The sequence below is a fragment of the Centroberyx affinis genome, unplaced genomic scaffold, assembly GCF_046629955.1.
Source record: "Centroberyx affinis isolate AG114_WGS23_722 - 3 ecotype Tasmania unplaced genomic scaffold, CSIRO-AGI_Caff_v1 ptg005062l_1, whole genome shotgun sequence".
NCBI classification, from domain to species: Eukaryota; Metazoa; Chordata; class Actinopteri; order Beryciformes; family Berycidae; genus Centroberyx; species Centroberyx affinis.
In genome coordinates, this window is record NW_027282497.1 from 572,333 (window position 1) to 591,371 (window position 19,039).

At 42.2% G+C, this 19,039-nt stretch overlaps 4 protein-coding genes across 5 annotated transcripts in view; 1 reads left to right on the top strand and 3 right to left on the bottom strand.

The window, feature by feature from the left end:
- Positions 1 to 4,982, bottom strand: part of LOC139666598 (voltage-dependent L-type calcium channel subunit alpha-1D-like) — a 19,965-nt gene extending 14,983 nt beyond the window's left edge. Inside the window, exons 1-7 of the mRNA XM_071545886.1 lie at positions 4,964 to 4,982; positions 3,692 to 3,902; positions 3,367 to 3,472; positions 1,231 to 1,370; positions 1,000 to 1,145; positions 744 to 896; positions 130 to 326 (exon numbers count right to left, since the gene is read on the bottom strand). Coding sequence (XP_071401987.1) covers positions 130 to 326; positions 744 to 896; positions 1,000 to 1,145; positions 1,231 to 1,370; positions 3,367 to 3,472; positions 3,692 to 3,902; positions 4,964 to 4,982 — 972 coding nt within the window. The remainder of the gene's footprint in view (positions 1 to 129; positions 327 to 743; positions 897 to 999; positions 1,146 to 1,230; positions 1,371 to 3,366; positions 3,473 to 3,691; positions 3,903 to 4,963) is intronic.
- An 837-nt stretch (positions 4,983 to 5,819) lies between these two features.
- On the bottom strand, positions 5,820 to 9,403 carry timm17b (translocase of inner mitochondrial membrane 17 homolog B (yeast)). Of its 2 annotated transcripts, none has more exons than XM_071545872.1 (6): positions 9,368 to 9,403; positions 8,673 to 8,772; positions 8,505 to 8,568; positions 8,103 to 8,198; positions 7,821 to 7,931; positions 5,820 to 7,013 (listed from the first exon to the last, which is right to left on the bottom strand). In XM_071545872.1, the coding sequence occupies exons 1-6, from the start codon at positions 9,391 to 9,393 to the stop codon at positions 6,931 to 6,933; spliced, it is 480 nt and encodes a 159-aa protein (XP_071401973.1). In that variant the 5' UTR covers positions 9,394 to 9,403; the 3' UTR covers positions 5,820 to 6,930. The 2 variants fall into 2 exon arrangements, with proteins under 2 accessions (XP_071401973.1, XP_071401972.1); XM_071545871.1 differs by having other exon boundaries at positions 8,070 to 8,198.
- Positions 9,404 to 9,433: 30 nt separating this feature from the next.
- pqbp1 (polyglutamine binding protein 1) lies at positions 9,434 to 12,764 on the top strand. The gene is made up of 7 exons (XM_071545853.1): positions 9,434 to 9,515; positions 10,281 to 10,348; positions 10,459 to 10,570; positions 11,637 to 11,737; positions 11,906 to 12,088; positions 12,196 to 12,253; positions 12,345 to 12,764. The coding sequence occupies exons 2-7, from the start codon at positions 10,282 to 10,284 to the stop codon at positions 12,493 to 12,495; spliced, it is 672 nt and encodes a 223-aa protein (XP_071401954.1). The 5' UTR covers positions 9,434 to 9,515; position 10,281; the 3' UTR covers positions 12,496 to 12,764.
- A 65-nt stretch (positions 12,765 to 12,829) lies between these two features.
- Positions 12,830 to 18,449, bottom strand: gpkow (G patch domain and KOW motifs). Its single transcript, XM_071545852.1, has 11 exons — positions 18,253 to 18,449; positions 17,869 to 18,038; positions 17,626 to 17,765; positions 16,404 to 16,510; positions 15,758 to 15,965; positions 15,397 to 15,529; positions 14,548 to 14,743; positions 14,092 to 14,212; positions 13,599 to 13,668; positions 13,250 to 13,335; positions 12,830 to 13,123 (listed from the first exon to the last, which is right to left on the bottom strand). The coding sequence occupies exons 1-11, from the start codon at positions 18,444 to 18,446 to the stop codon at positions 12,995 to 12,997; spliced, it is 1,554 nt and encodes a 517-aa protein (XP_071401953.1). The 5' UTR covers positions 18,447 to 18,449; the 3' UTR covers positions 12,830 to 12,994.
- Between the last annotated feature and the right edge of the window lie 590 nt (positions 18,450 to 19,039).

A 19,039-nucleotide genomic window follows, 5' to 3' on the forward strand; every position in this document is an offset into this window, starting at 1 on the left:
GAGATAGCGAGAGAGATAGAGAGAGAGAGAGCAGACAAGTATTCAGTCAGGTGTTTCCACACTGGAGCGGAAAAACAACAAGAGTTGGAGTGTGGAAACTGTGGAGCATCCAGGACCACGTGTATGTACCCAGTAGAGGACATCTGTCCAGCCCTCCATGGTGATACACTGGAAAACAGTCAGCATGGCAAAGAAAATATTGTCGAAGTTCGTGATGCCGCCGTTGGGCCCCTCCCACTTGCCCCTACACTCGGTCCCATTGGTGGCACAAAAACGCCCGTTCCCGGCAAACGCACACGGTGTGGGGTCGTCGTCCACCATAAGCTCTAGAGCAGGGAACAGCAGAAGACAGACAGTCACATCTTTTGCATCTAAACAGCAACTGAAGAATTTATTGCACAAAATAATTGAATTAAAGTTGTTAACTGAACATTGTCATTCAACACAACATTCAATACCTCAAAAATATATATGACCCAGTCTGTTAAAATATTATCATTTTGTCAAAGGAGGAATTACTATCTTTTAATAAGTGGCATTGTGTTTTTTTTATTTAATGCTATTGATCAGCTTGTAAGAGTGGGTTTTACTATTTTCAAATTGTGGATATCTGATTTTAGAACAAAACTCATATATTTCTAGCATTTGGTTAAAATAGGTTAAACTGTACAGAGGATGTAGTGTGCACTTGTTCTGGTGTAGACTAAAATACAGGTTGTGTTTTGTTTTGTGACAGCGGAGACCTGTGCCAAAGTAGTAGCAGGTCTTGTGCATCCTGCCGATGAAGAGCTCCAAGCCGATGATAGCATAGATGATGATGACGAACATGACCAGCATACCGATGTGGAGCAGGGGGACCATGGCTTTCATGATGGAGTTCAACACAATTTGTAGACCTGGCGAGGCAAACGTGCATTTTCAGTGGTGCATGTAGCACGTGGCACACACTAGCATACATACACACACACAAACAAAGTGCGTAATACATGATAAACGCACTTGGTACACCAGATACCAGCCTGAGCGGTCTTAACACTCTGAATGCTCGAAGGGCTTTGACATCCAAGCCTCCAGGTTTTCCCGCAGCATGATGGGCCTCTCCTGGTTTATGGTCTGTCATCCCCTCCGCTATTACACTGAACAACCTGCACAGACACAAACAACAGCTGTTACACTTTACTTCTTACTGGTGATGAAACACTTTGTGAGCACTAGAAGAGCCAAATATACCCGACAATGACGATAATGAAATCAAGCAAGTTCCATCCGCTGCGTATGTAGGCGCTGGGGTGCATGACCAAGCCGTACGCCAGGATTTTCGTGAAGGTCTCGATGGTGAAGATGACGAGGAAGACGTACTCCACTTGTTCCTGAGAACAAAAGGAGAGGTGGGGACGGTCAGGCAAAATTTCAATGTCTTTTCTTTTCTGAGCCAGTGAATCAGTGCATCTGAAATGAGTAAATAAGGAATACTTTTCAATGTCTTGGCATTTTGCAGTAATGTAATGTCAGGGTAGTATTGAAAAGATAGCTTTCATAGCTCTTGTCAATGTAAAATAAGGCCTTTGATGACTTTTGAATGTTTCTAACCACACACAGCAATAAGTAGCATCAGCTGTCTTTCTCTCCTGCACTGCTGATCACAGTGGCTTTCTAACCTCTTGACCCACTGCCTAACATGGTTAAGCCTGTCACCGGATCCCTGTTCAGTGACCTTCAGCCTAATACTTCTAATCACTGCTACCACTGTCACTAGGCCGTTTCCTCAGCTTGACACAATAGTCCAGGTGCAATGTGGTGTGATGTTAGATGACTGGGGTTCATACAGATCAGTAACATTCACAAAACGATCCAAAAATGGATGATATTAAGTGATATTAAGTCATAAAGTGGTATTGATTTTGACAGTCAGTTTGTTGGAGGTGGACATGTGAAATCTTTAACTGAAGACTAACAGCTGCATTAGTATTGGAATATAACAACCAATAAGATCATTTACACGCCCAATGAACTACAGTGGAAGGAACCATATGGTAAACTGACACAGTTCACCCTGCAGTTTTACCTCCCAACTGCAATCCAATAAAGAGATCCACTAACCATCTATCCCACAGCAAGGCCAAGCCTCTGGGGTGTGTGTGTGTGTGTGTGTGTGTGTGTGTGTGTGTGTGTAGGGGGTGGGGGGCACCAGCATACTGATTTACAAAGGTCTCCTGCTGCTCTTACAATTTCACTCTTTGAACTAAAACTGCTGATCATTTTTACTCCCTGCAGATTAAGTACAGGTTGTTACCAATTATGGAATTATGGAACAATGTGAAGCTTTAGGAGATATTATATCAGTGTTGTTGGGTGAAAACCTTGTATCTCCAAAACGACAAATTTCCAGGATCTAAGAAAAGCAGCCTTCTTTTTAGCTTGATTATTGAGTTTATCTAATTGGCTCTGAAAAGGTTTCATACACCCAAAGCAAGGAATCCTTCAATTGAAGTTAAAACATGAAATTCATCCGACAGCATTGATATCTAACGTTCAGAAATTGGATCATATCATGTGACTGAAAGACGACAAAGAAAGAGAGAGAGAGAGAGAGAGAGAGAGAGAGATGGAGAGAGGGGAAACGAAGCAGATGGTTGGTGTTTAAGCATCATTATCCCTGACAGGGTCACCTAACTGAGGTCGCACCGCAACTTTTCCCCTCTAATACCATTACCCTTTAACAGAACATCTTCTCACTGATTGTTGCTACCTTCAACATAATACCAACTGACTGCTCTATGTCAGGAGACACAGCAGCGAAGGTATGAAGGTATTTCCCTCATAAGAATGTTTTGTTGTGAATCAAGCCTTGGGAAACAGGGACGTGCATATAAGGCAAGAGGCTGAGCCATAAGTCACACTTCAGTTCATGCATACTTCAGCCAGACTATCTCAACATTCTCCATTTAAACCTTTCTAAGATATTTCTACTAACCATCCATTTCTCCCTTATCCTATTTGTCTGTCAGTCTATCTATGTATCTGTTGGTCTAGGTATCTATCTGTCTATGTATCTATATATCAAAATATGTATGTATGTATTTATACATACTGTATAGGTATGTAAGTATGTATGTATGTATGTATGAATCTATCTATCTATCTATCTATCTATCTATCTATCTATCAGGCCATTAATTACCTGCATGTGATATCACATCATTTCACCTCATGTTTGAGCCTTACCTATCTTTTGATCATCAAAACTCAACCTATAAAATTCAGTCTTATTTTACAACTTTCAAAATTAACTCACACTCAGACCCTTTTTGAGACATTTTAACCATAACTTCCCTCTGAAGCTAAATTTGCCTGTCGATAACTCACCAGGTTGTGATTAGTAGCATTGGAGTCGTCATCTGGGTAAGGTTTGGTAACTCCCATGGCCACACAGTTGGCGAAAATGGCAAGAAGAATGAATATATCAAAAGGCCTGCAGGATTGCAGTTAAGGGTACGACAAGCCACATGAAGGCATTTCCACACATAAACAACAACATCCCATACAACAACTCCTACCCACCTACATAGCCCAACCCAACACATTCCCATACACACGTTATACATACGCATGACATGTATGGCTGTATCTGTATGTAGAAACATATACAAACCAATAAACACGTGCCCCACCCCAACACACACACACAGACTCATAAGGCAGAGAAGGATATTTCCACTCCACTAGGGCCAGCGCTGCCATGCGGATGGGGTTGCTGAGCGTGAGGCAGCAGAGGGCTCGGGGGGCCCGCAGGGCAGACTTGTTCGCCTGCATCGCCTTCTTGGCCCCCCCTCCTCTCTTTCTGGCCGAGCCAGTGGAGCCCAGGGTGTCTGATTTTCCGCCATCGCCCCCAGGGGGGCCATCTGCTGAAAAACAGAGGGTACACAGCCGTAATTATGCAATTCTGTGTTTTCAACACTTAACAGCATCCTGCACTTGAAATCTGAAACACATATGGGCATTACAAGACCACTAGAAGATTTACAGACTGAACTGCTTTATTCTGAGCAAGTAAACAAATACAGGTAAGGCTGAAATAGATACTTGATAGGAAGTCCAGTAGAGACGTAGGTCTGTCATGGTCATAGATATTTCTCCTATATTGTTAAACCTAAATATAATGGGCTATGTGGTAAACAAACAAACAACAACAAATACTTATCAGCCCTAGTGGCTCAGTTGGGAATGCTGCTACCTGGAGGCTGCATGGGTTTCAGCCCCAGCTCATGCTATGTAAATAAACATTATTTCATTGCTAATATCAGCCCACACAAACAGATACAACATAAATAGGAAACCATTTGACATGTGGCTATAGCTACAGACAGGTATTCTGTCCTGCAGGCTTCATATTATAAGACCAGATGTGACCTACTTCTTTATTGTGAGCAGTATGGCACTTAGCCCAGCACTATCCCAAAGTAGGCCCATTAACACCTGTTGAGCAAGGCCTTGCACACAACATAAGCCTGCAGGTATTTTTATTATTTGGCCCATGTAAAATTACAACGGAAAAGCCAAAGTATATAGGCTGATGAGAACAAATACATGGGAAACTTGAAAGGGATGGCAATAGCTGCACATTGTCTAATTCTTGTGAAAGGCATATGCTTTATTTTTTATTGTAAGCTACCAAACATGCTTTACTATTAGGTGGAACTGTTTGAGCAATGATGTCACCCTCATTGAATATCTTCATCCAATAGTGTTTCAGAAAAATGGTTTATCGTCCATACACAGTCCATACACTTAAACAGCCTTCTGTATGGTTTATAAACATATTCATTCCCCAGAGTATAAGCACTTTACAGGTGAGTGCATGTCTTTTATTATGGGTGGCTCCGACTGGAAGATATATGGGGCACATTCTTCCTATTCTACAGTATGCAAACCAAACTTCAGACACTTCGTAATGAATCCCTACCTTTTTTTGCCGCATCCATGTCCGTAGTTGAACACCCCGAAGTCACTTCAGAAAACCCAACATCAACTCCTCAGGGGATCTGTGATGCGGGATGGATCACAAATATAAAATTGGCAAAAAAAAAAAAACTTTCCAAGGGGAAAAAATGACCAGCTTGTCATTTCCTCGTCCATCTGCAGCACGCCGGTCCAGCTGAGCGGCAATGGGCCATTCTGCTCACCTACGTCTTCTAGCCTATAAATCCAATTAAAGGCGATTCTGTTAGTTTCTTCTGCGTGTAAATGAAAGCTGCAACTGTCTTCATCTATGCAGGCCCATATCGCCGAAGAATATTAAAATAAACGCGTGCCCATATCCGCGGTGGTCAGCCCTCAGGATTACACTAGTTGAGCCGTTTAAAAGGATGACAGTGGAAATCTTCAAGGGGAAGGTGGAGGTAAACTTGGGAGAAACCTCTTTCTTGGCTTGGTGGGGTTTTGGTTAAACAGTGTAAAGTTAGGCTACCAAGATGAGGACAACAGTGAAGAATGCTAAGAAAAAGTTTCGGGGTGAAGAAGGCAACATACTGTAGGTGTCACCTAGATCCTATTTCAGCACCTTGGACAGCAGCCGGTGGGTGCAGTGCCATGGCAGAGGCGATAGGGGGCGCGCTCCCATTGTAAATGGCGGTGGCACTGAGAGGATTTAGCCCAGGTGCAAGTAATGTTCACAACGTCATCAGTTATTATAATCACTGCTCATAGCTGTTACATAATGTTAAGCTTTCTAAAGCTAGTGTGGTAAGAAAAACATGACAGCAATTCAAGTTGTAAAGAGCAATTGATGTCTTTTATTATGTTTGTCAAGTTTTGCATGATAAATAAATCAAGACAACACATAAATCAACATTGAATACATACTTTGAACAGCAACACATAGGCTCATGCTGCTAATCCATCTCTCTGCCATGGCATGTGCCACCAATGTAAGAGTAAAGAGAGAGATGGAATTAAAAAGTGCTTGGTTGCTTGATGGATAATCCAGCGATCAACATAGTGAAAGGTGCATGGTAACAGGCTGACAGCACAAACATACATGTCAGTCAAACTCTGGACATCCATGTTGATCAATAATTAAGAGAAGATGTGATTAGTGCTCATATATTCTATTATATCACATAACAACTATTCAACATAAATTCAAAATTATGAAAGCTGCCAGGTGAGGCAATACCTTATTATGGGAAACTCAAAAGGGAAACAAAAAGTGGAATGAGGGTTCACTAAGCCTAGACCCGTCCTGAACACACACGATTAAAAACCTTACACAGTGGTTTGCACTGATTGTCACAGCTGACACACATTTCAAGACTCAGCAATAGCTTATAAGAATATTACTCAGTGGAAAAACCTCACTCTGAACAAACATGATATTGTAATGTAACAGACATGTTATTTACTTCTCACTCACACACACCTTTGTACCTTCCAAACATAAAACAATGGACTTGCTCTTAAGTTAATTTGTACAATTAAAAACACTTTGGGAGCTTGATTAATAGCTTTTGTCTGTGCAATCAAGATCAATTGGATCTTATTTATACATTTCAGCATTGCATATAGTATTTGTCCCCGAAATGTCACAGCAATAATATAATTCATAAACATAGGGGTTACTTTGGTTTAAAAAATTCTCATGACTTATGGTATAGAAAATGTTGCATGAAAAGCTGGTGGTGCAAATATCATGAGGTTTGTCAGACGGACCACTGGTGCACATACAAACATTCATTTATAAACAACTAGAACTGACAGTAATTTGCCCCTGAGGTATAAGCATATAGTGCAACTACTTGACACCACTGAGGGGACTAAGGACCCGTCTCTCCACCTCCCGGTCTTCCTGATCCCTGGGCGGTGTCTGAGTGTCCCCTCTACTCTCTGGCCTCACTTCCTGTGTTCACAGCTGGGCTTGGTCCTTGTTGCCCCCTACTGGAACTGCCCCCTCGCCCCCTGCTGTTGACCACCATCCTTCGGAGGTAACTGACTGGGGTCTTCTGCAAAAGGATTTGCTGGAGAAGAGGGGGCGAAGGACGTAAAGCAAACACAGAGAACAATAAGGATAAAATGTTTGTTTCATGTGATGTGTTGACTGGAAACCACTGCTGTGTGATGTTCAATGCATTCCAGGAGATATTTTGAGATCAAGTGTTGTAATTTACTTTTTTGGTGAACCACTTTCCCTCAACCTGCCTCGACTACATCTACTTCAGTTAGTGATTTCCTACATTTCCCAGAATGCCTTTCAACAACGTGCTTGAACTTCTTGCATTCAGTACGTGTCGGTGGAAAGTCCAATACTGATAGTGATAGTGGATAGCATAGTGACAGCAAGAGTGAGAGTTTTTCCAGCAGAAAAAACGTGAGAGTCGTGCCCCTTACTCAAAACTCAACATGTCTTGTGGCTGCAATGCATTATGGTCTACTGAGGCTACTGTCGGTGGAGAAATTGGTATTTCTTCCTCTTCTACAAGGGATTTCTCCCTTTATTGTTTTGTTTATTGTTGAATATCAGTGTAAAATGGTGGCTCTCGGACGAAGCCCTCTTTGATTCTGAGGGACTGATGTTTACTGTTGATGTTTTAGATCATTTTTCTGCTATTGACCCCACTGTAGCTGCACTGGCAATATTTCAACATGACGTCACGTTGTCTATGTTTGACCAGTTATCCACGGTAAAAAGAAAAATACACCAAACAACAAAATGGGCCCAGAAATGCAAGGTACATCACCAATAGCTGTTTTTTAACAGTATTAAAGTGTTTGTCGTGGATTTTTCCTTTAAATATCATCAGCAAAACTCAATCAGCTGTACTCACGGTTCTGAAACTGCTGTGCCGTGTATCTGGTTAGGAGTATCCCAAAGCCCTCAATCAAAGCCAACAAAATCCCTCCCATCATGGCGGAGCCCATCATAGTTAGAGGCCCACCTGAAGAGAAACACAAGAATCAAAGAATCACACCAGTTAATCTGACGTGGCCAGCGAAGCAGGCAGGTGGTCTCAAGCCATAAGAGTAGCATGGCTACGGTTGATCTATACTACAGCACTGGAGGGGTTTCCTCTTACTGCGTGCTGCCAGGATTGCCCCAGTCAGCGCACCACTGGTTATGGAGTTCCAGGGATCCTCTTTCCCTCGCAGACGGACCAAACCACAGTCGATGGTGGAGAAGAGCCCGCCCCACACAGCAAAGCTACCTGCAAAACCACCAGAAACAAACCAGTGAGGGTTAGCAGCTTTGAAGAATGTGTACTTTAACTTTTAGCCAAAGAAATTACAATCCCCACTAATTTTGAGAAATAATGGGCCTTTGCACTTCCCAAATATAATAAACACTATTGCAGATAAATCATTTCATCAATAATCTTGACTCAAATATTCAGTTTATCACTGTTGATTTTATTGTTATCATCATATAAACCATGTTTCTTAACATCACAAAGTGCTGTGCCATAATCATATTAACAAAGCAACAGCTATAGTCAAGGTAATGAGCTCCTCACCCCCAATCTGCGGAGCTCTTACTCTCACGGCATTTGCACTGCCTTTCAGTCTGTGTCGGACACCCTGCACACAGAGACATTCAAGTATTGTTGAATGCTGACTTTTAAAAACCTGATGAATGTCAAGTATCTCAGAGCGAGTCAGTGAGCAATCCTCTGTGAACTCACCACAGGGGCATTACGAAAGCCCTTGATCGACTGGAACACCCCTCCACCGATTGCACCCATGGTGAAAGCACCCCCACAGTCATCCACTATCCTCCAGGGACTGGGATATAGGAGCAGGGAGGAGAGGAATGCATTTAGAAACGAGGGGATGAAAATATAAAGATGGGATAAAGCAGGAAATGTGAGAAAAGTAGATATACCTAGGTTTTGTTATGTGAGGTGTGGCTTTTCAGCGCTCCTAAGCCACATATGGTGAATCACACAGACATAAAGAACCACACAGGACTGTATGCAGACAGAGCTGCCTAACAGTTTAGTGTTTGAATGTTTTCTGCACAGTATAGTGCTAAATTTGCTTACTATACTTTCTGCTGTCACTGAAAAATACTGTCGTATTCATGTGAAATACTGCTGAAGCTGACACTAGTTTCATTATCAGTCCCTGTGTACACAAGACATTGACCACTGGAGCTTTATCTCTAACCCTGACCCTTCACTAAGCTAGGCAGCCAGCTAACCAGCTGCTCAGTTCAGTCTAAGAACAGGTTCCTTTTCCTCTAAAAGAACAAACAGAAAATAAAAAATAACACATGAAAACAAACTATATCTTATGGCTTTAAAGGGGAAACACGGTGGTCGATACCAAGATTTTCAAAATGCAGTGAAAGGCAAATGTTTTTTAAAATATACTTTACCAAGGCTCACGGGCATATTCCTCCATGTTTGTTGTCGTCAAGAGATACCGACGTCATCACTGTGCGCGGCGTGTGCTGTTGTGGGAAGTCGTACCGTCCACTGTGCTCAGACCTCGCAACGCTAAAGGGGGCACTTTTCTTAAAACAGGTAAAGACAAACAATATTTTACTCACTTTTTCTACAAAATAGCAGTATTTCGAAGTTTGTGTAGTTTGGTAATAATTCCAGGTGAACACAGGTCCGTTTGTTGCCGTAATCTTTCACGCGGCTGTCCGACGTAACTTGGTCGCTATGGAGCTGGCGGTGCAAGTCTTCAGATGTGCAGGGAGAATAAACGCCGTATCGTATTTTAAGAATCATCCGAAATAACACAATGTACCATTTAAAAAAAATAAAAAAGCAATGCAACTAAAATATGAGCGGCTACAAGCAGCCCAGTATGATGATTACGATAGATAGATAGATAGATTAGGAGCACAGGGGCACAACAAGGAATGAAAAGGAGAATGTGAGATGCATGTAATGATCAGTGTATCCCATACTGCTGAATAGACAGGATGGACCGCCCTATTGGTTTCAGTTGAGTTATTCAGTCACCCTGTCTAAATGCTCATGTAGAGACCTTTCCACCCCCTAAAGATATTTTTCAGAGGAACACTAACATGTGTAGTATCAGTCATTCTTGGAGCCCCGCACTGTAACTGGAGGCCTACTTTGCATTCACAGTGGGAGATTAACACTAGCAATCAATTAAACGCTGCTGTGGCTGGTAACGTGTATCTACACCACCAGCCACTTTGATAGGTCAGTAACTACAGTTTGGATATTCTTTTCTAAATCATTTTATTTGGTAACTGCCGAGAGTGGCTGGTGAATTTTTGAACACTGTTGCATCTGGCTCTTGTCTTGAAGGATGCCTCTGCCTCCAGCACTGCTCGCCCGCTTGGCCAAGAGAGGGATTGTTAAGCCATCAGAACAAGGTAGAATTCATTATACATGAATACCTTAGGCTTAATATATTTATACATTTTTGTAATGTTTCATACTGTGTCATGTAACAACTTTCTCCCCCTTGGCAAAATTAATCTAGAGGCAGATGAGGAGATTATTGCCGAGGATTACGATGACAACAATGTAGACTATGAGGCCACCAGACAAGAGAATTTGCCACCAAACTGGTATAAAGTGTTTGACCCCATTTGGTAAGTGACGCCTCTCCACATCTCTTTCAGTCAGATGAGTCTTGTTTAACTTGATTTCTACAATAAACCGTTACTCTTGAGAATACCAGAACAAGAACGTTTATGCATTGGAATACCATCAACAGTTTCTTGAGGTTTACACCCCCGAGTGTCTTCTTTCTTTAGTTTTTCTCAGGTACGCTTATTCTTTGTGGGGGGGGGGGGGGTCAGGTCAGTCAGACAAGACAAACTGAGTTTCAAACTTGGCAGATCCATATACCACTAATGTCCAGACGATTTACTTTATTTAACGCCAGTCAACCTCATTGTGGCACTGTAACAGCTGGTTAAAATGAAAAATTTGAAAAGGTCATAAAGCTCCATAGTAAGACTAAAGGGCTGCAACTTTCAGGACACAGGTGCTGTATGAATACAACATTTTCATGTACTGGAAACAACCCTTTTTGATTTTTAGACCAGCTGTTAATATAAAGAGTGACATAACCTAAACCTAAAATATAGCCTAGAGCTACAGAACCACCAATCCCCAAAAACCTAAATATCCTTCCTTATTGAAGAAAGCTGCACCCATGTTAACGGCTGAACGGCGAGTTCCATGCCCACTTCATTTCATGTCTGAGTGGGGAAGACAACCAATATGCTGCCTTTGGACAGTCATGATTCATAAAGATAGCTTCGGTCCACCATTCTGCGCTGTGTAAAAGGTGCAAACTAATAGCCGACGTTTTTGAACACAACAGTCAATAGGATTCTGTGGCACTTGTAAGTTTATAATTTGAAACTGATCTTTCAACCAAGTTTTCTTTTTAAAAGTTAGAGGCAGCGTGAAAGGGTCTGAGAACCGATATTGTGCATTTGGGAGGACAGTTTTTTTTTTTTTACTGTTTTTTGTGTGAAAGTGGCTAGAGGAGAGTGGCAACTTGCTTTACTGGTTTGAACCCCTTATTTTCACTCCAGTACTCCAGTCAGAGACACCAGTATTTTGGTGTCTCTGATCAGTGTCACCTAAGGACACTGCAGATTACTGTGTGAATTGTGGCTTCAAATTAGACTTTTTTCCCCGCAGTGGTCTCCCTTACTACTGGAACGTGGAGACAGATTTGGTTGCCTGGCTGTCGCCGAATGACCCGACCACAGTGATAACAAAACCTGCCAAGAAATTGAGGGGTAAGACATTATAAACCCACCATAACTGAGCCCATTAACAATTACAATTATAATTACATGACTGTTCATAGCAGCTGTGTATTCATAGAAGGCACAGACTGTTTCATGTTTTCCTAGATACTGGAAATGGATTATTTTATAACTATTGCCTTTTCTTCTATTCTTTAGTTGAGGGAGGAGATGACAGAGTCGAGAGGCAGTTTGAGAAGCCAGACAGAGACAGAGAGCGGGACAGAGACAGGGAGCGGGAAAGAGAGCGGGACAGGGAGCGGGAGAGGGACGATGGGAGGGACAGAGACAGAAGAAAGCCGAGGAGAGAAGACATCGCCCCCTACAACAAGAACAAAAGAGGTAATATTTATATCCATATCCTACGATGCAATCATTTTCAAACTAGGAACAAACTCTGAATGATGCATTGTACGTAAACTGATATCGTCTGTGTCTCTGCCTTTCAGGGAGAAAAGATGATGAGATGGACCCCATGGATCCAAGTGCTTATTCTGATGCTCCAAGGTAATGAACAGCCACGATGACCCAACTTCATCTTTTCTTTCAAGCACATAAAGACAGACCATGTATTGAACAAACTTCTTCCTCTTTATAGGGGCACATGGTCCACCGGCTTGCCCAAGCGTAATGAAGCAAAGACGGGTGCAGACACCACAGCAGCAGGGCCTCTCTTCCAGCAGCGGCCGTACCCCAGCCCAGGGGCCGTCCTCCGGGCCAACGCAGCCAACCAGCCACCCAAGGAGTGACACAAGGACACACACAACTGTATCTCTCCCTTTTTGCTCAAGTCTGAAATCCCTAAAATTGTCTTTACTTTGCGAAATGCGTGTACACGTCTGCATCTCAGAAATGGACCGCTGAGCTTTTGTACCGCCAGTGTGTTCATATTTTTGTTGAACATTTAGTACAGTTGTAAATATGCTTTTATATATCACTTAAGGGTCGACTTTACCTTGTTGTTACTATGACCATCACAGTTGGCATCATTTCCTAATAAATGTAAAGATTTCTGTAAAAGTGACTTGCTGCGACTACTTTTTTTTGTAGGTGGTAGATCTTGTAATAACGCTGTTACAAATAAAATTCTTAACCATTTTATTACAAAAGTGCAATACCATAAAACACTGTAATCTTATGAAATCCATAATTTTTGAATATTACAAAAAAAGACAACATTTAGGGTGGGATGGGATGGAGAAGGGCAGGCGATATTGAGATCGGACTGAGATCGGAGATAGAGAAATGTCAGTGGTCTCCTGCTCCTACATAGTGACAAATAGAGTCGTAATCTAGTGTGAACACTTTCTCCTCATACCGGTCCAGTTGTACCATTGCTTTGCACCTGTTCCTGTCGCGCTGGAGAATACGGCCCACCTAAGAAGACACAATTGAATACAGAGTGATTAATAAAAGCGATGCTTATCTATCACATTCAAACCAGAGAGTAAGCATCATGCATTATAATCCCATAGGAAGAGACAGTCGGGGTTATCTGCTCACCTGTCCCCTGTGTTCACCCAGGACGACCATGATAGCGTCCGATTCACTCTTTGGCACAATGGTCTCCAGCATTGTTTGCTTCACATCTACCAAAGAATGAAAAGACAGTGGGTTAAGTCAATGAGGAAATTTTACACAAAAAAAACACAGCAACAATACCCGAGTAGGCTTTTCTTTACTGTGATTATGGGTGCAAAGCTGGTTAAGTAGCTCCCTGGTTGCCATCAATAAAGCGCAGCTAGGCACACTTTATGGAAATTAACATGCACGCTTCTTTGACCAATGAGATTTCTTGTGTAATTCTGATTAGGGAGAGAGAGCGCTCTAAAGTTACATGGTATTGACTCACCATCTAACAGTCTTCCCTCTTCAGTTCGACACACACAGGTACTCGGCGTCAGGACATCCTCCACGCACATCTGGAACAAAAAAAAAACCTGACCTTAAGAGCAATGATACAAAACCCACAAACAATCACATAATTATTAAATCTTTGTGGGGCCAATCTCAGGACTCAGGACTTTTCTGTGACTGGGCAGCATTTCTGTGACTTTTTAACAGTATGTTTTTCACCCTTCCCAGTTAAGAAAAATATAATGAATTTAAAAACTAGCCAACATCCACCATCTAAGGAAATGCATGTGTAAAAGAAGCTGAGAAATAAACCTGGTCAACTTTTTTATTTTCCATGCAGTGACCCAGCAAATTCCCTAAACTTTTCCTGGTCTGAAATAAACCACTTGATGATACTCTATAAACCTGCCTTCTTGAATAAGAAATCAGTTGACGGGATTGAAACATGCTTTGGATGATAACGTGTTGCCAAAGTGCCTGTTTAGTACCTTTGAGTTGTAGTACCTGCCCCCTTTGAAAGCTTTATCTACAAATCGCACTTTCAGGTCTCTCTGGAGCCAGGAGGGGGCAGCCGGTGGTCGCCGAGCCTCTTTCACCGGCGGCTTCTCTCTGGAGAGGAATAACGGAGATAGAACGAATATTCATTTAGTAACCATTATAAAGTAGTAACCATTATTCCCATGTGGCAATTATGTCATCTACTTGTACACAGGCATCATTTAAAATATCTGTCCCACAATATGTATCATTATATTTAAAGGTTAAGCATTATTTTATTGTCTCCCAAGGGAGAAACCTGTCTCAAACCACTGCATTGTAGAAAAATCATCACAGTTAAAAAAGAAAATCATGCCTAAGATTAAGTAATGTAAAATATACAGTATAAACAATCTGACATACATATGAAAATCATGTAGTTTTATCCTCATTTAGTGGAGGTGTACCTGTCTTGACTTGATTCTCTGTGTTTTCTCTTTCTCTCATCTTTTCCTCCCTCTCCATCTCTTTCTGACGACTTGTGTTTCACCCTCTCATCGCCGTTACTCCTCTCTTTCTCCTCACGTCTCTGTCGCTCCTTGTCCCGTTCTTTCTCCTTCTCTTTCTCCTTTTCCTTCTCTTTATGGGCTTTGCTGAGGCGACCTGGTCGGTGGAAAAAAGGCATTATTGCATCGTCTGCTCGGTCTCGTGGCACACACAATCATTTAATAATAATCTGTCACAAAACACCTAAACACAGAATTTTAAAACCAACATTGCAATGTCCAGTATGGTGTGTGTGTGTGATTGCGAGTGTTTGTGCGTTTCTATTCTAGGGATAGACCTTCAGATTACTGAAAATAAAAGCTGCGGCTGTATGGCTGTTTTGTGTTCCTTTCCACATGGAGGCTCAAATGTCACTGGACTAGAGGATAAACCTGTTCAACACAGTGCATGATCACACAACAGCAGGCAACTTTACCCCACCTATGTTTTTACCTTCATCTGGAACCTTTCAAATGTGCAGGAATTGATGCCATTCAACTCAACATTATCATCCTATTTGTGACAATTTTAAAGGAAAAAACAAAACAACCTGCAATGTATTTCTGCTCATTCACTGTTAAATAAAAAAATATCACTGTTGTGTGAGTTGTGTTCCTCTGTCAATATCCATACAAACTGAGGTTCACAAGTAAAAAAAAAACTCATCAATGAAATTGGTTCAAATGGAAAGTGAGGGATCTGAAGGCCTCTGAATGAGACCAAAATGGACTGACTTGTCCTGTTGTCAATTTTTGTTCAAAATTACTTACTGAGGTCTTTGCTGTTTTTTTCATACTCCTTGCGATCAACCAGTTTTATAGCATACTGGCTGATTGTCACAGTCTTGCCGCCAATAGCCAGCTTCACCATAACTCGAGCATTGTCTGGATCAACCCCTTCTATCTGCAACACAAGAATGTATCGAAAAGTGATGAGGAGTTGTTGAGAGAAAATAATACAAAAAAATAAAACAGACAACACAGATGCCTAAGTAGCCTGTGTTGAAGATGACTGCACTGGAGCTAGAACACTCATACTTAACCAGTTTCAGGAGACAATTGTTGTATCATATAGATCGAGCGGGTCAATAGATGTACATAAATAGATGCAAACAGATTGCATCAACGGTACCTTCCCATACAGGTCTTTATGTGGCCCAGATTCCACCAGCACGCAGCCCCCAGGCCCCAGCACCAGGGCCTCCTCCTCCTTCCCCCGCTCCTCGCCTGGTTTCGGGGGGCGTCGCTGTCTGGTGGGCTCCAGGTCCTTTATCGCCGAACGATCTGCTCCCAGACCCAAACCTTTCGGACGGAGCTGGTGCTCGATAGGCTTCACATCTCTGAAATAGCCGCATAGGGAGCAACAGCACTTGATCAATAAACAGAGCGTTAGACATGTGCAGAACGTAAAAACAAAGCCACGGAGATTTGTTTTAGTAGGATTAAAAATGGTTTAACTGATTACAAATAAAAGAGTGATCTTATTTTTGCTTCTTGTTTCATGTTATTACTGCAGTTTTTGTAACAGGTGCAATGAAAAAAAACAAACAGAAAAAACAGCTCCTTATAACTCTTTAAAATCAAGTAAGAACATTCACTTTTAAGACATAAATAAAATCAACACTAACATTCAATTTCATGTACATAGCATAAACATGAATTTACTTTTCATGTTTATGCTACTTTTCATCATATTCAAACACTACAGTGGTGTAGGTTAATCAGAGTGTTAAAGTGGGGAAGGGAATGCTACAGCTGGGCCTGTGCCTGCTACTCACTGTTTAAAGGTGCGTCCGATGCCTTCTCCTGCCTTCCAGCCCATCCCCTTCAGCATAGCCAGGCCATAAGCCTCAACAGGAACACTCTCATAATCTGCCTCTGTCGACTTACAAACACATAGAGAAAAGTATTTACACATTAGACATCCAACGACACACACACTCTGTAGAGGGGCTAAATGAGATGCTTATGTATTCTTCCAGTTCCAATACACAGAAACTACAGTATGTTTGTGCAAACTGACAGACAGAGGCAGTTTGTGATGCTGGTCTTACTCAACCCTTTGGCTCCAGGCCGTCAGACTCTGCCTGGCTGACTAACAGTCACTAGGCAGCAGGCAGACACAGCAGCCCACGTCAGGTCAGTGGACTTGAAGGCTCCCCTCTAAGGAAAGCCAGGAGCCCACTCCAGCAGAGGAGAATGCATTAAAATGAGAGTGAGCAAGTCCCCCCCCCCCTCGCCCTGCCAGTCACATCTACAGTGAGTGAGAGCAGATATGGGATGACAGTGATGAGGTGTCGCCAGGCCTCTGAGACAAAGAAAAACAGGACGAGATAGCATTGTTTGTCTGCATGGCTCTGGGGAGGATGCTGAAGACCGTCTGCTACCCAAGCTGTACTGTACTGGAAAATTCATTGTGCATGCGCACAAGTGTGTATGCATAGAGGTGTGTTGTTCTAGACGGTCACTGTAGATATTATACTGTCAGCACTTTCACACACTCAAGTTTCAGTCTCAGTCAAACAAGTCAGTCCACCAGACATTTTGTACTGTCAGACATTTTCACATGCCCTCTGAAGTGCTTCTCTAGCAGATTATATTGTTGATCCTCATATGTGATACCATTCAAAGAATTCAAAGTCAACTAGGGGTCCAGGAGCTCTCCCCACCCTAAACAACTACTATCCAAATATCCCTGATCAAAGCAGTTAACATCAACTGTGTAACTGTGTGTAATCAAACTCTATACCAAAGTCACATCGTCTACGTTTGGCCAGTTATCCACAGGAATAAGAAATATATACGAATATGTACATCACGAATAGCTGTTTTAAAGTGTTAAAGTGTTTTAGAGAGGAGGCTTCATCCCAACAATCAAATCAAGACTTATTTTTTTGTCCAACCAGAGGTCATTACTGAGTAAGGACAAGCTAACATGCTTTGGGGTGCCATAGATTGGAGATAAGTATTTCTGACCCCAGTGTTGGTGTCCATACTTACAGATTCGGGCCGCAGGTCCACCTTTATCTGGTCTCCATCCTCAAAGCCCTGGGGAACTTGGTTTTGCATCAGCAGGGGGATGCTGATGTTGTACTCTGTTGGAGACCCATTCTCCCACTTCTCAAGCTCCCTCCGGGAGTCTGCAGGCACGAGACGAGGAAGAACGATTAGGAGACCTCAAGCATGATCTATTAATGCTCCCCATAAACATACACACACACCCCAGTTCCCACATATACACACCTTCAATGAGTTCTCTGACAGCCTGAGACTCCACAGAGTCCTGGTCCTGAGTTGTCTGTTGTGTTTTGCCCTCACTCCCTTCGCCCCGGGCCGCTCGGTCCTGCCTGCACCAGCGGTTCCTCTGGATGAGGGGGATGATGAGCTCTGTCGGCTTCTCACTTGGCTTTGAACTGCGGCGACAGGCAAAGGGAGATAGACAGAAGTTAGTAAGCTAACAAGCCAGGCCACCGGTTTAAGTGGTTTGCTTCAAGTCCTAAGTTGTTTATTAATGATAGGCCTTGTTAATATTAGCCAACATCAGATCCTGATTTCACCAATAAAGCGGACATTAAACGTACGCTAACGTATGAATAGCGTTGGCTAGCATTAGCATGTGTAACCTACCTTTGCAGTTTTTTCCCATCAATTCCGGTCAAGTAATCTCGGTCATCCCCCTTGCTTGCAGCGTCGCCACTCGCGGATTTGAATTTGCTAACAGTTTTAGTAAATCCAAACGATATTGCAGCAGTTTTCCTCTCTCCTTGGTCTTCAGCAGCACCAGACTTTGATACAGTAACATCTTCCCCGAGCGACGCCATGGTTGTTTGCGACCGACAGAAATAGAACAAAGGAATCTGGTACTTGTAGTTTTATGGTCGTCCACTTCATTTAGGTTTCGTTTTACAATTCACTACAATTCCCGTCATGCATCAGTATTAAAGCCCGCAACTACATCCCGTTTGCAAACAGTAGTAACTTGATGAGCCTGTGTATTCGATTAGGCTATGGTTTGTGTAAATTACAGATTACAGAATTAATAAAATGAAATTTTTGGTTATTAGATTACAGACCTACATTAATAGCTGTGTACCCATCTGGAGTTTTTTGAACAGCTAGTGATGCACGTATCGAAATCTTCAGATTCTGCAAATATTTTGTACGTCTTTAAATAATATATATAGGCTATATAATAATAATATATTTGATAAGGTGAATAGGCTTTTTACAAAAAGGTCTGCACGGTCAGACACTTTCTGTAGGCTACATATATGGCCGTCTCTAAACCTGTTGATGTGAATACGACGAATATTTTGCATATATTAGGCTATGTATATAATCTGTAAATACATATAGCCTTTGATTTATTCAAATTCCTATGGCTAAGCTCTTCATTTGTAGGCTATTTTGTATT

Coding starts and splice junctions, on each gene's coding strand:
- gpkow (XM_071545852.1), bottom strand. CDS start 18,446: ATGGCGTCGCTCGGGGAAGATGTTACTGTATCAAAGTCTGGTGCTGCT. Junction 18,039..18,252: donor GATGGGAAAAAACTGCAAAG/GTAGGTTACACA, acceptor CTGTCGCCGCAG/TTCAAAGCCAAGTGAGAAGC. Junction 14,744..15,396: donor AAAAAACAGCAAAGACCTCA/GTAAGTAATTTT, acceptor TCCACCGACCAG/GTCGCCTCAGCAAAGCCCAT.
- pqbp1 (XM_071545853.1), top strand. CDS start 10,282: ATGCCTCTGCCTCCAGCACTGCTCGCCCGCTTGGCCAAGAGAGGGATT. Junction 10,349..10,458: donor TGTTAAGCCATCAGAACAAG/GTAGAATTCATT, acceptor AAATTAATCTAG/AGGCAGATGAGGAGATTATT. Junction 12,089..12,195: donor CTACAACAAGAACAAAAGAG/GTAATATTTATA, acceptor TCTGCCTTTCAG/GGAGAAAAGATGATGAGATG.
- timm17b (XM_071545871.1), bottom strand. CDS start 9,393: ATGGAGGAATATGCCCGTGAGCCTTG. Junction 8,569..8,672: donor GCTTTCGTAATGCCCCTGTG/GTGAGTTCACAG, acceptor CTCTGTGTGCAG/GGTGTCCGACACAGACTGAA. Junction 7,932..8,069: donor GGCAATCCTGGCAGCACGCA/GTAAGAGGAAAC, acceptor GTTTCTCTTCAG/GTGGGCCTCTAACTATGATG.